Source organism: Anabrus simplex, chromosome 2, assembly GCF_040414725.1.
Source record: "Anabrus simplex isolate iqAnaSimp1 chromosome 2, ASM4041472v1, whole genome shotgun sequence".
Taxonomy (NCBI): Eukaryota; Metazoa; Arthropoda; class Insecta; order Orthoptera; family Tettigoniidae; genus Anabrus; species Anabrus simplex.
In genome coordinates, this window is record NC_090266.1 from 1,109,001,056 (window position 1) to 1,109,016,084 (window position 15,029).

Genomic DNA, 15,029 nt, shown 5'->3' on the forward strand with positions numbered 1-15,029 from the left:
AATCGAGGAGGTCTACAAGTGGTGGTTGTATCCGAGCAGAGACGGGTACTATGCAGATAAAGAAACATCATCTTCTTGTGAGGATGGACTTCACAAGATGTTTCAATAATATTTTCCAATTACTTATAATATATTGAGTGGACGTAATTACATTGGAGCTCCCTACACGCGTACATGGTATGTAGGCCAACTCCTTGTTATATAAGAAGATAACAGCAGACGGCTCCCGACTTCAGCTCAGAGGTTTTCCCAAGAATTTCAAGTTCAACAGCGGTGTATGCCGACATCAGGTAATTAAAGCATCAGACATGTTATGCATTCATAACATGAAGAAGAATGTCATCAGCGGCGGTATCACATCTCACTTCAAGTTCATGCCAATAGCTTTTTTTTTGTTTAGATTAAATTTTCCTTTTCTTAGTACCACAAATCTCACGATATATTTCTTTTGTTAAATTAAAAGACGTCAATGATTTTTCATTGTGACGTAAATTATAGTCATAAACTCAGTTTTATTTTAATTATAATAAGTGATTCCAGTTCCATGTACAATCCTCAATTTTGGAAATGCAACAGTAAATTTATATTGTCCTGATCCATATCCCTGTATATTGCCAGATATGTGAGTTTATCACCTTACGCCTTGAGATAATTGATGTAAGAGGTATGCTCTACCGAATTTTGTTGTTTTTCTTAAAAAAGCAACTGGCGCTCAAACAAATGTTATTTATATTGTGTGGAAGATATGAAGGTATAAGAGTAGTGGTCAGAGTAGCCACAATGGTGACAATGTGTTAATGTGACGCATTATTTTGACTTACCTCGCCATCTTCTGCGTGAGGCCGAACACCCGTTGACTGAAACGGAAGGCGAGGTCACGGAACTCTTGGAGAGTTAGAGGTGCCAATGTGGAGAAAATGTTCCACCAAATATAGCGATCTGAAAACGACGAGAGCCATTCAAAGCAGATCTTAAAATACAAGTGGTCATCATAAGAAGTAGAGAAATAAATATTCATACTATCTGTTTTCACATTTCGCAACAATATTTTAGGGTTTTGGTGGACGCCGTGATGTTGGCAGATACCTTTTATGTAATCCAGTACCGGTACCGGACATAGGCTGCAATATTGAATACTCTCATATACTATTGGACTAAGTCGCTAACTTGGGCTCAGAAAGCGAACGACGTGGCGCTGTACACCATTGAACAGAGAGAGAGTGGAATGTAGGCGATCTGCGAGGGCGCACGAGGCCATGCTCAAGAGCAGTTGGTCCTCTCGGAGGATAGCCTGTCATGTGACACAGTGTATTTCAATGTGGACAAATGGAGGTAGTACGTCCCGTTAGCTAAGATTCTGATGTCCGGCGACGCACTACAGACCGCGATGGTAGGCACAGCAGGTAACTGTCATCAATAAAACATCCACAACCATCAGGCCAATATTAGCGTCACATATAGTCTAGTGGACTATCTGGTGTCTGTTCAGATTGTCATTGACACCCATCCATCGTCAACTGGTCCGTGATGCCGAGTACGTGAGCACTGGAGACAGGAATGGCATCAGGTTACTTTCCCTGGGTCGTCACACGTCACTCCATAATGCATCGATGTACGGATGAGAACGTGGCGTCCCACAGGTCGGCGGAACGTTTTGTGGCCCTACATCTGGAGTTGAAGTGCGGGTGGCTAGAAGCTCTCAGGTATCCGTGCACAGTTCTGGAGATCCTCTAGCTGCATTTTCTGCCCTTTCTTGCGCTTATGCAGAGTGGCATTACGGACACGACAACGCTTGGCCCCATACCGCATCCACATTTCGTCAGTTTGTACAGTGTATTGAAACCTTATATTGGCCTGCGATGTCGCCAGATCTTTCGCCAATAGAACACGTGCGAGACCTGCTATGACCTTCGCCAAACTGCGTGTGATATTGTGAGAGGAATGGAGAAAACTACTTCAGCACCGAGGAATTACCGATGATCATCGATTGAGCCCTCGTTGAAGGATAGAAGGGGCCACACACCTATTGAACTGTGCGAGACACGCCACGATCCTGTTGTTAGGTTCCGTTCTACCGTGTGCTGGTGCCGGATTTGCAGGTTACCACCTACTTAATAAGATTTTGTCCTGCGGATATAGGTTTCGTGCCTGGTATAGGGTGTTTCACTTCCTCTACCTATTAGTGTCTATATGTCTCCCCCTATGCCACGTTTCCTGAAACGGGATCAGGAAAAACGTGAGATGAAATTATATTGCATGTTCTTTTACGGCCGCATCCCCTTCCTGACGCCAACCTCAGTTGAGGAGCTAATGAAGGTGGAATTATGGTGAAAGAAATTGGGTAAGGACATGGAAGGGATCGGCTGTGGTCTGTGAAATGCAACTTCCCGGCATTTGCCGGGCAGTGAAATGGGAAACCAAGGATAGCCGACGGTGCAATTCGAACCCACTCTCCCACTCCGCTCAGTGGTGTATATATTGTCCCCAACAATTCGTGGTTTAACTATGTGTAATAATATAATTTCTAACTGACATGTTTATTTCAACAGTGTGCGTTATTTGGGAGACATTTATTGTTAAAGCACACTGGGTTTTATTCACTCCAGCTGTGACCGGCTAGTCAAGCACCGAACTACTCGTATTTTATTTTGTCTTTCACCCTCATGCCAGCCAGCAAATCATGTGACAGACCAGTTTTCGCTCAAAGCTAAGACTCTATTCTATCCTCTTTGCTCTGCACTCCCTACACGGTCAGTAATACTGATCAGTAATACTGACAGTACGCATCAATATTGTAGCGACCTTACACGATCATTATTACTGTCAATATTTTGGTCAGTACCAGTGCACTAGCTTACCATTGCGGCATTATCACTTTACAAATAAAGTCAATAACCGTCACTACGGAATGAGATTTATAACATGCAATTGCGGTATTCTATCAAAATGGATCCTAAAAGACGGGCATTTTGTAGCTATCATATTAGTACTGCACGAAACGCAGTTTTAAACGTAAACGATGGGTTAAAGATTGGCTTAGGAAAAGAGAAGACTATTCTCATATGAAGTGTTGAGGGAAACACAATATACCGAAGCAGAAGATCATCAGAACTATCTCCGAATGCTTGAGGGTACTTTTGCGAAATTACTACGAATGTTAGAGCCTTTTGTATTAAGGCAAAATACAAACATGCGGTGCTGTTTATCGGTATCTTACAATCTTACAACTGGTATAAATTTTGAAGATTTAAAGTTTTTCACTATAATGTCACCAGTTTCCATCAGTACAGCAGTTGTGGAAACATGTAAAGTATTGTGTTAAGTACGTTTATTCTGGCAGCGTTTCATATAGCTCGATAAACTTTTACAATAGGTCTACTTGACGGTTCCACAAGCACCTCTACTTGACCCTGGTGAGAAATGCATTTGTCGTCCACCGCTGCTCCGTTGATACTGACAGAAATAATGACAAGCGCACTCACACGGTCAGTATAACTGTCAGTATCCCCACCACTCTACAGTACTGACACTCGCAGATCAGGAAATCCGGATCTGCTTCAGTACTGGCCTTCATCCCATCATTCCAGTCCACACGCGATCAGTATTACTGTCAATATTTTTCGGTACTGACAGTTTTATTGATCGTGTAAGGTCTGCTTATTAGAAGATGTGCTACCAGAACATTATACTGAAGCAAAGCTAAACCAATTATGTGAAGGAATGTAAAGGGCGTACGCTAATCGCACACCTACCGGCAAGTGAATATTTAAGCCGAGGTAAATCGACCGCACATCCCTTATTACTTACTCTTTATTGCCTATTATCTCATTAATTTACTGGTTTAATACTTCCTCATCACCATCATTCTTCGAGGAGAGAGCCGAGATAAGTTTCGTTTGTCATTTGAAACTTATTTTCTGGTTGGGCTCAAACATTTGGTAATTGTAATTTCTTACTTTCAGCTCATGTAAAATATCTACACTTGGAAGAGGAATTAACCAACCCAGGCTTGATCGAGTTCACTGGATTAATATAGAGTTCCTCTATCGGCTTCTGCCATTTATCAGCAGTTGATGCGCAGGCCTACAGCCATGGGATGTCTATTCAGTTGGAAGAGCCTAGATCTAAAACTGTCTGATTTGAATACAGGAAAAAGGTAGAAATGTTCGACGGCTGATCGAAGGAAACTGATAAATATTCTTTTTACAGATGTGCATTACTCTACTTGAATACTTACACGATCTTTTTCAAAATAGTCCCCTTCTACTTGAATGGACTTGTCTCAGTCCTCGAATACGAGATGCAGGCCAGTCGAGAGAGCGCATACCACGTAATTACAAACAGAACAATCTCATGACAGCCTGACAGTACTGCTCCATGCAAGTGCGGAAAACACAGTACTTAAATATATTGAAGGAATATATTGTGCCAGAAATTTGATCAAGCACCCTTTGTGTTCCAAGCAGTTGACATACCTTCGAAAATCATAACAAGTAGCCAGTGGGACGTAGTGCGGTAGTAGTGAAAAAATCGTGACTTTTCATGGGGTTCGAACCACAGACGACTTCATTGGACATATTTTATACAAGTAGTTTGTTAGTACTTACCTAAAATAGCAGGTTCTGTGGTGGACAGCAACGCAGCTAATTTCTGGAAGTACGCCGAGTCCATCACTACCACGATGTCCGTGCTATAGTTCAATGTGACGTTGGTATCTTCCATAACGGTCTCCAAGAACTCGGTCCAGTTCATCTACGAATTAACACACAAGTACATCTCATCATGTATGAATACAACGGTCAGCCACAAAATGGCTTTCGCCGGCTACCCAAAGAGTCACCACGTGTTTGTACAAATAATGACGAACTTGGATTCACGTTCTGGTGGGTAACAATGAAAACAATGGTCCATGCGAGTGCGGGAAGTATAGTTCGGAAATTACTTATTCCAAGGTAGAACTGAGCACCTCTCTAGTCAAGGCCGGGTTTCCTTACATGTGCCAACTCCTTGTACTGTTCGTATGACACTTTCCGCTCTCGTATATTTGTACCGGTATTTTCGTCATTATATTTGTACATTGTACTCTACGACGCAAGTTCAAATCTTGCGCCAATTGAAACTTATCTACTGGAGAAACCCGGAACTTTAACAACTGAACTAACTCTACTGGTTATCAGAAGATGTCACTGTGTGTTTTTGATTTGCTTTTGTTTTTCATTGATCAAGAAGTGTGGACATTATCCAACAGATGTCTCTACCAAAAACTATGATAACGAACTCTGGTGTAAAGGAATGAACCTTCTTGGAGAAATGTTGTATTCATAAGTTTTGTCTTTACTAAATTTTGTTCTGTGGTTTGTGGGTTGGCAATATTAATCCTTTCCTTCCGCCTGTTTTGAATTTAGCCAATCAGTAATTTCTGTAATTAATTTTTCTCCAATCATAGCTTTCTTCTTCGAATTTCCATGTGTAACTCTTAGTCAACCAATAAAAATTGAGTGGGTGTGTCTACTCATTCCTGAAAGGTCTCGAATTTTCCACGAGGGTATAAAACTGCTGATTTTCTTGTCTCCGGGCCACTCTTATAACATCTTGCTCAGTGTGTGAATATGTAGCAGGGGGCGGGAAGCGCCTAGTTCTTCAGGCAGCTCTTCTTCAACAAGGTAATGGCCTTTTAACATCTGTATTTCTTGCTAGCTCAGCAGTTTAACTCTCGGGGAAGGTTCGAAATCTTTAATATGTGACCTATATCTTTAAATATGTAAGCCTTTTCTACCCTTGTAAAAACTTCACATAACTTGAACTGTAATTCGGGGATAGAGGGTGCTTTACCCTCTCGAGCTCCCCTTCATTTTGAAGTTGAGGTGACGACGTTTTCATAACCGTTTCTTCTCTTCCTTAATGTATTAAAGTTTTCTCATACGAGTCACCTCCCTAGCTTGGGATTAGCCCCTGTGTAATTGGCCGAGAGCCACATAGGTTTTAAAATGTGTATTTAGGAGTGCAAGTTCACGCCTCCCGTCCTCTCTGTACTTTGGGCCGGTAACTTACCCTGTTGTTTTTTCTTCATTGCGAAGGCCCTGTAGGTTGGGTACTAGTTACCCCTGTTTATTTATAAGTATGCCTTAAGGGCAGTTAAGTGTACAGTCTGTTTATGGCCTTCTGATAGGCTTGAATTATTGGGAGCGGGTCTGCTCTTTCCTAAATTTGATCTCTGTGTGCCTCTAGGAGGCTTAACATTGTAATTAGGAGCAAGCGCTCCTTGGTATGATGGGGTTTTCTGCCTCTTAGTTAAAAGGGTACCTTGGCAAAGTTGGGCTTGAAGCTCAAAGATGTAAGGTGGGGCTTGAAGCCCAGGACTTGTAACGAACATTGGACTTGTTCTTTCATTTGGAAAATCATACTTGTACCTGGATTTTGCCTTATGGTAATTTCACCTAGTGAAAATATGTTTAATTGCCTCTAAATTTTAACTTTCCTGGTCTTAGACCTTATTGTTGGTTATTGGTTGACTTGCTGTTATTTGTTGAAGTCTAAAGCTTTGTTAAATCTTGTTAAGTTTTGGCATTTTTGAAAATATAACCTTTCTTGAAATTTTAATTCGCTTTTCGGACTTGTAGTTAGACCCATTCCAGCCCGCACCTTCTTTCACCCCTGCCTTCCACGGATAACTCCGTAACAATATTGTCTGTGATGATGTGAACATATTATAGTCGTGCCAGTAAGATGTGCATTGCTGGTCAGTAACATTAGAAGGATACGTAAGTTGTTTACGATTCCCCAACGATTCTTATCTCCGTAATGAAAGGATTCGCACCTCAGCCATTCTCGAAATGGTTTTCCGTGTTTTCCCACTTCTCCTCCAGGCAAATCCTGGGATGGTACCTAACGCAAGGCCACGGCCGCTTCCTCCCCTCTTACTTGTATAGCCCTTCCAATTTTCACATCCCCAACACAAGGCTCCCGTTCAGCATAGCACGTGTAGGTGTAGACTGGTTACCTACCAGCATATCGATGCTGTGTATGTCCGGCTCCATGGCTAAATGGTTAGCATGTTGGCCTTTGGTCACAGGGGTCCCGGGTACGATTCCCGGCAGGGTCGGGAATTTTAACCATCATTGGTTAATTTCCCTGGCACGGGGGCTGGATGTATGTGTCGTCTTCATCATCATATCATCCTCATCACGACGCGCACGTCGCCTACAGGCGTCAAATCAAAAGACCTGCACCTGGCGAGCAGAACCCGTCCTGGGATCTCCCGGCACTGAAAGCCATACGCCATTTCATCAGCGCTGTGAATGAGGTATTTTCAGTACAATGACTTGAGACTTATTGGAAAGATATCGATAAGGATGGGAAGGCGCGTTTCCGGAAAGTGCTCTGGACTGCATTCAGCTAGTATGGGAAAGTTATATTTTCGAGTGACATATTCGAGGAAAATTTTGCCTCTGTAAAAACTGACACAGTAGATGAAAATGTATTTTATGACTTTTTAAATATTGACTACATAGAAAATATAAATTGTAACGAGCCAGAATTTGTGTACATCTGCCGATATGTTACATTTCGTTGTTCGATACATTGTACTTTATTGTTGTGTGTGGTACAATGTGTACTTTAATGTTGTGTGTGGTACGTTGTACTTTAATGTTGTATATTAAATTGGCAGCATTCCTAGTAGAAATACCGCAAGTCTGGCGGGTAATTGAATAATTGGGTATATTAAATCAATTACGAGAAAAATCCAAGATTCTGAAAAAGTATGAACATATTTTATTCTTAAGTTTCTCAGTCAGTGAATAGTAACTGAAATGTGAGTCATGAGCATTATCATTCAACATAGCGGTAACCTGCGTCAGTTTATGAATGTACCGTGCATTTATGGTTAATTTAAGTCCAATGGTCAAATATTGTTTATTAGATCTTGAAGCCCTGTAAGTCTAGAACATTTTAATCTTGACATTTTTTACAAGTCCATTTCATGCTTCCATGTTTGTTTGTTTTTCATTCAAGATTTACTGTAAGATTCAGAAGGAAGGTATTGTGTAAATTTGTTCTATACAGTATTATTCGTTTTTCAGTTTCATTACTGTGTTTCCATTTGTTCACAATTCTTGACTTATAAGGTTATAAAGCACTCAGTCCCTGAGTCATTGGAGTCAACTAGACGGGGCTTAAATTTCCAGTTCTGGATTATTATTAGACTACTATCGCTATTCTTATTATTATTCCACGGACTATTCCTAAGATTTGTGGGGTCACCGGTGTGAGCTATGTCACACTCTGGTCTGGCCCTGTTATACGGCCGAATGCTCATGCTGTTGACAACCCTATGCGTGTTTCTGTGATGTGTTGTGTGTAGATGATGAAGTGTGTATAAACTTGAACTCAATCCCTTAGTCATTGTGCCAGCGGAATTAACCTAGAATCGCAGGCCTCGGCCGGGAATCGAACCCGGTGCCCTCTGAAACGAGCGTATTTGACCTTAAATGACCATCGCACCGAAATGCAATTGACTTTCTTAGACTTCATACATGAACCTTGTAGCACTGTCACGTGCCTGAATAACGAGTCTACTATTTCCATTTGAGGAACCGGAGTCTTTGAGACATTCTAATTTCCTCGTCCTTTCTGCTGACTCACTGAATATGTATGGGCAACATTGTCACGGAGTCTGCTTTATTAGCATACAATTGGCTGCGAGTCTAAGCACTTCGATTGCGATCTTAACGTGCAGTTCCTCGTTGTTCAGTTTATTCCATCATACTTTGTATTCGAGATCACTCTAAGCCTGGTCTGTCGGCCATCCTCTCCTATTCCTATTTTCTCCATAGATAATTCCTTTATTAGATAATTGGAGATCCCAAATCTCTTTGAAAAATAGTAGGCTGATGGTGAGTAAGACCAGGACGGTTAGAAATCCACACAGAAGGCCATGGTTTAAACGAATTTCTAGAGCAAGCTTCATTCTTTGCATTGGTAGCAACGACGGTCAAGAGCTGATTACGTTCTTCCGTTATTGAGTATTCACAACGAATTATTTTGATCGCGGGTTCTAGCATTTACCATTTTGTGCACAGTATGTACGTCTATATAACAAAGTACGGAGTGGATTATTTTCCTCAGCGTATGACTTACATAAAGCACAAAACAATGGGGAATAAACAAGAAACGGGAAATAAGTTCATCATGGACACGTTCCAGCAGCCAAAATATTGAGCTATTCAGCTACATCAGGTGTCGCATCAATAAAATCTTGTCTCTCGCCTTGGTAACATTTGAGAGGACACTCAAAGGCGATGTGGCAGATTGTCTCACTGTCATTCCCACTGTCGCAGTCAGCTGCTGGTTTCCAATCCCATTTATATGCCGAGGCAGCACAGCATCCATGATTAGTGTGTAACTGGTTTAATCGGGCCAATAACTGGCCTGTTAGGTTGTTCAGCCTGTCGAAACTAAAAGGCTACCATATAATAAGAAAAGAAACAACTTCATTTTAATTCTGGTTCGTACCGCACTGCCGGCAATCCTGAAGGTGGTTTTTCGAGGTTTCCCCATTTTCTCACCAAGAAAATGCTGCGCCTGTTCCTTAATTAAGGCCACGACCGCTTCTCTACCACTCCTAGCCCTTTTCTATCCTATCGTCGCCGTAACACCTATCAGTGTCGTGTAACGTAAAGCAAATTGTAAAACAGTATTTTATTCTATTTTAAATGTCTTTTTCAGGTATTTTATAAATTAGCTTCACCAGACTGAAGACGGTACTAGTTGACAGTTACTTTAGGCCACTGTTGAAAGGGAGTTTCTTTGTAAAATAGCCACATCTAGAATCATCTGGAATAGTTGGTTCACCTAAAAAGACGCATGGCACAACAGCCCTGATGGGTGTTGGCCTACCCAGCGACCACTGCTCAGCTCAATAGAGTACTGATTACAAGGTGACTCGTTGTCAGCGCAGCGACTCCATTTGGCCATTGTTCGTGGCTTTCTAGAAAGGGGTCGCTACCTCACCGTCAGTTAGCTCCTTACATAGGCTGAGTGGATCTCGAACCAGCTGTCAGATCTGGCCCGGAATCGAGTCCGGGGCCTCGAGGTAAGAGGCAGGCCTATCTGGTTCACGAACAAATACAGTGAACACGCTCACATGAAACAAAGCAACCCGCACTACTTTGGTTTTGACATTTTCAACTAACTGCAAACAGCCGTAGAGCAGTGCTGCCACCTGGTGGCCCCTGCTCGCATAACATCAGTCACTTGTATTTGGTTGGCCAGTTCTCTGTTAGGCCTCCCTCAAGGAGCTACTGACGCTGTTTTCAATTATTCTGGACAGAATTGTCCCCAGTTGAAACAAAAGAATCCTCGAAAAATGGCACCTTTTTTGCTGCAGACTACTCCTTGGGTGTTTGCGCGATCTGATCGTGTATGTCGGAACTTGTCAAGGTCAGCTAACATTGTTCAGTTATTTGGTGTTTCTCGCAGTCTTCTTTAACGTGAAGGAAACCTCTCCTGATGTCAAACAATAGAAACCTACTTGGTTGCTCGTAGACAGCAGAACAGCGTATCCAGCAAAAGATCTTATTTGAAGAATACTTACAGGAGGAATAGGTCCTGGCTCAGGCACGTCGCTAAGGCGCTGCAACTCCGTGACAGGAAGTTCGTGAAGCAAACGCCTGGCGTCACGACGCTCTTCAGCTGTGGTCATGATCTGAAAAAATAATCGTACATTATTCTCAGTAAGTAAAGGGTAATTTTTAAGTCACTTGATCGATAACCCATATTGAGCCATTTCACGGGCTCCCTGAATTTCAGTGTCGATTGCTGTCGATAAATACATGAGAACTAGATGGAACCAACTAGAGGGAAGAATATTCTAGTAAAACCAGATGAGCTCTTTGGAGAAACTGAAGTAATAGACGGTATTAGTGATCACGAAGCTGTTTTTGTCCCAGTTAAAAATAAATGTGATAGAAAGGAAGGTCATAAAAGGCAGCATCATATGGCTGATCAGACAGGCATGAGGAAGTAATTATGATCGGTGGAAAACGGCAAATAAGAATGTTAACAGATTGTGGGATGGGCTTAAAGCAATTGTGGAGGAATGTGAAAAAAGGAATGTACCTTTGAAGGTGGTAAGGAACGATAAAGACCCGCTATATTATAAGGAGAAATTGAAGGAACTTACTAGGAAATTGAATCTAGCGAAGAAGTCGGGTAAGGATAACATGATGGTCGTCATATAAATTGTAGTAAAAAATGCACGGGTATATATAGGTACTCTAAGGCAGAAACAGTTTCCAAGAAGGACATTCCAGGAATCATTAGTGAACAAGGGGATTGTGTATGCGAGGATTTAGATAAGGCAGAAGTATTCAGTCAGCAGTAAATAAAGACTGTTGGTTACAAGGAAACTGTCCAGATAGAAGAGGTGACTAATACTTATGAAGTATTAAAATTTACTTACGATAATAATAAAGACATTTACTGTAAATGTCGCAGGCGTGTGGTGCAGGTTGTCGTCCTGCGTGTCTGTGAGGATGGTAATGCTGAAGAAGACACACACACCAATGAAGGTTAAAATCCCCGACACGGCCGGACAGGAACCGAACCGAGTAACATATAGCATTCCAGTCCCTGTGAGAGAAGGCAAGGAGCAAAAGAGGCGAGTGCTGGTTGTCTTACCAACCAGTTTGGAAGAATTCTACTGACATTATTTAAAGCTATAGGAAAATCTAGGGCCTGCCTAGCTCAGGTTATAACACCGTGTTTGGTTCACCATAAAAGACATGAATTCGAATTCTCCGAAATCTCCACTTCGTGAGAGGGACTTGGCCTTTCAGCCTATACCAGGCAGAAGTGGCCGGGAACTTCTTTGTCTGTAGAGATGACAAATAATTCTCTGACCATCAAGATAAGTCAACACGTATTCGTACAACATGTGTTGAACATTGGGTGGGCACAGACAGGTGTGTCATCTGACCGGAAAACATGCCCCATATTTAGGCGTGTGTCAGTTTTTCCTTGTTTTGCCACATGCTGTATAATACAGAAAACCATCCCTTTTGTATTTCAAAATAATTTCAAGTTCTGAAATCGTAAGCCTATATATTGAGATTTTGTTTAACAATAATAAGCAACGTATCGTTAAGATCTTGCTACATCTCCGATGCTTCTCTACTTTATAGTTCTCCCTTTTAAGTTTTCACGTAAGCAGTTTAAGAAACAAAATGATATAACATGCTTCCGTGCATAAATGAAAGTGTACGCAAAGCAGACAATCTCTTACTGATAGAAATTGGTACATATTTCTATATTCGAGCAAGCGGTTGCGCGATTTTGGTCACGTAACTATTCGTTTGCATTCGGGAGATAGTGGGTTCGAACCCCACTGTCGACAGCCCTGAAGATGTTTTCCCGCCGTTTCCCATTTTCACATCGGGTGAATGCGGAGCCATACTTTAATTAATGTCACGGTCGCTTCCTTCTTAATGCTGTCCCATCGTCCCCACAAGGCCTGTATGTGTCACTGCGACGTAAAGCAAACTGTAAAACAAACTAGATTTCTATATTTCTATGTTGCTCTTCTTAGTCATTCAGCATCCCTAGCCTCATCAAATGTCAAAATGCCGTTCAACACTGATGAAAATATTGGTCTGAACGTTAAAAAGGGTGAATTCCTAGAAACCAGTCCAGATATTCAGGTCAAGGTCAATGACAACTACAAAGCGATCAGCACGGTTACAGTGGAAGGATGCTCCACTCATATCTAAGGTCGATGTTCAGTACGCATAGGGACTGCAAAGGCATGGCCTATCGATCCTTTTGGCTTGGAGAGTTTCCAACAAAAGGTGTCAGAAACGTTACCACAGGGATAACTGGCTTTCGGTGACCAAGTGTTCACAGAGACGTCGCTTTTGGACCCTTCGACGTCGGCTCTTCATTCATAGCGAAGCAGAATTCGCAGAGCGTTGAGTTGTTCACCCACTAATAGGGAACTTGAGCTGGGTTTGGCAGTCGTGAGACAGGCTAGCTTTATCCTGCTGATGACTGGTTGTTACGATATTAATGCTGCTCAGTACGAGAGGAACCGCAGTTTCGGACATTTGGTTCACGCACTCTGTCGAGCGGCTGGTGGTGCGAACCTACCATCCGTAGGATTAAGCCTGAAGGCCTCTAAGGCCGAATTCCTTCTAGCCAATGTTGGCAACGATATCTCTCGGGAGTCCCGTGAGTCGAAAGGCTCCAAACATTCTGACTTTACTAGGTGCGTCTCGTCAGTGGGGCGTGCCCTGTGACTTTGCCGAATGGAGCAACTCGTGCGGTCGTGTCGGGATTTACCCCTTCCGCCCACCTGCTCCTAGCGGGTGATCATGGGTATACCTCTGCTCGATGTCGGGACTTGGAATGTTCTGTAAACGACTTAGGTACCGGGTGGGGTGTTGTACTCTGTAGAGCAGTTGCCACGCTGCGATCTGTTCAGACTCAGCCCTAGCTTGGGGGATACGTCTGGTCGGAGGACGACCCGCAACTTAGGGCAGTCCATGTCATGTTAACCTTCTGTGATTTCTTTCCATGAATACGTGAGCAAAAACAATGGGAAAGTTGCATCTATGCAGGAGAAATGGCAGAAAATTCGTCAATGGTTGTACGGCCGTGTCCTGACGATGTCACCTCTAATGGCTACCACTGTCGTGAATTACACTGGCGAAAAGAAATATCCAAACACCATGAAATAAGGAATGTACAATACGGGAATTTTGGCAATATATTTGTCGAGGTAACATATTTAATTGATTAAAGGTACAAGATTACAGGTTAATATCCACGCGAGAAAAGCCAACGCAAATGTGCCATGCTGGTCCATTAATAACCGGTGTAATCTCCTGACTGTTGAATGCAGGCATGCAAACGTGCATGCGTTGTGTCGTACAGGTGACGGATGTCAGCTTGTGGGATGGAGTTCCATGCCTGATGCACTTGGTCGGTCAATACAGGGACGGTTAATGCCGGTTGTGGAAGACGCTGGAGTTGTCATCGAATGATATCCCATATGTGCTCAATTGGGGACAATCGGGGAATCGAGCAAGCCAAGGTAACATGTCGACACTCTGTAGAGCACGTTGGGTTACAACAGCGGCATGGGGGCGTGCATTATCCTGTGGGAAAACACCCCCGGGATTGCAGTTCATGAATGGCAGCATAACAGGTCGAATCACCAGACGGACGTACACTTCTGCAGTCAGGGTGCGTGGGATAATAACGAGAGTGCTCCTGCTGTCAAAGGAAATTGCTCTCCAGACCAGAATTCCCGGTGTAGGTCCCGTGTGTTCACGCCGCAGACAGGTTGAATACAGGCGCTCACCCGGCCTCCTTCTAACCAACACAGGGCCATCACCGGCACCAAGGTGGAGCCGGCTTTCATTGGAAAACTCAAGGGATCTCCACTCCATCCTCCAATAAGCTCTCGCTTGACACCACTGAAGTCGCAGGTGGTGGTGATTTGGGGTAAGTGGAATGCACACCGCAGGGCATCTGGCTCGGAACTGTTCTTCAAGTAACAGATTTCGAACCATTCATTGCGTAACTGTGGTGCCAACTGCCGCTCGAATTGCTGCTGGAGAGAAGTCCGCTGCAGCCGGATACGGCGTTTCTCCCTCTCGATGGTGCTACGGGGACGTCCGGAGCCTGGTCTTCTTGTGAGCGTACCTTCTCTTGATCACTGGTGCCTGCACATATGCACAGTGGAGACATTATTACCAAGTCGTTCTGCAATAGCGCGGAAGGAAAATCCACCTTCACGTAGCCCTATTATACGGCCTCGTTCAACCGCAGTGAGCTGTTGATCCCGGCCTCTTCGTCGTCGTATAGGCATTATTGACCCACTCACAGTCACTCCGTCCAATCTCAGAGGTAACTAACACTCTCGCACAATACAGCCCGTATTTAAAGTAAACCTGATGACCAATGTCATAGGGCTGCTACTAGCCCCATGTTAATGCGATTTGTGGAAAATTTGAATCAACGTCATCTTT

The 15,029-nt window shown here is 43.1% G+C and overlaps 1 protein-coding gene across 1 annotated transcript in view; it reads right to left on the bottom strand.

The window, feature by feature from the left end:
* Positions 1-15,029, bottom strand: part of LOC136863317 (neprilysin-11) — a 269,715-nt gene that overhangs the window by 91,407 nt on the left and 163,279 nt on the right. Inside the window, exons 10-12 of the mRNA XM_067139702.2 lie at positions 10,595-10,705; positions 4,608-4,752; positions 822-939 (exon numbers count right to left, since the gene is read on the bottom strand). Coding sequence (XP_066995803.1) covers positions 822-939; positions 4,608-4,752; positions 10,595-10,705 — 374 coding nt within the window. The remainder of the gene's footprint in view (positions 1-821; positions 940-4,607; positions 4,753-10,594; positions 10,706-15,029) is intronic.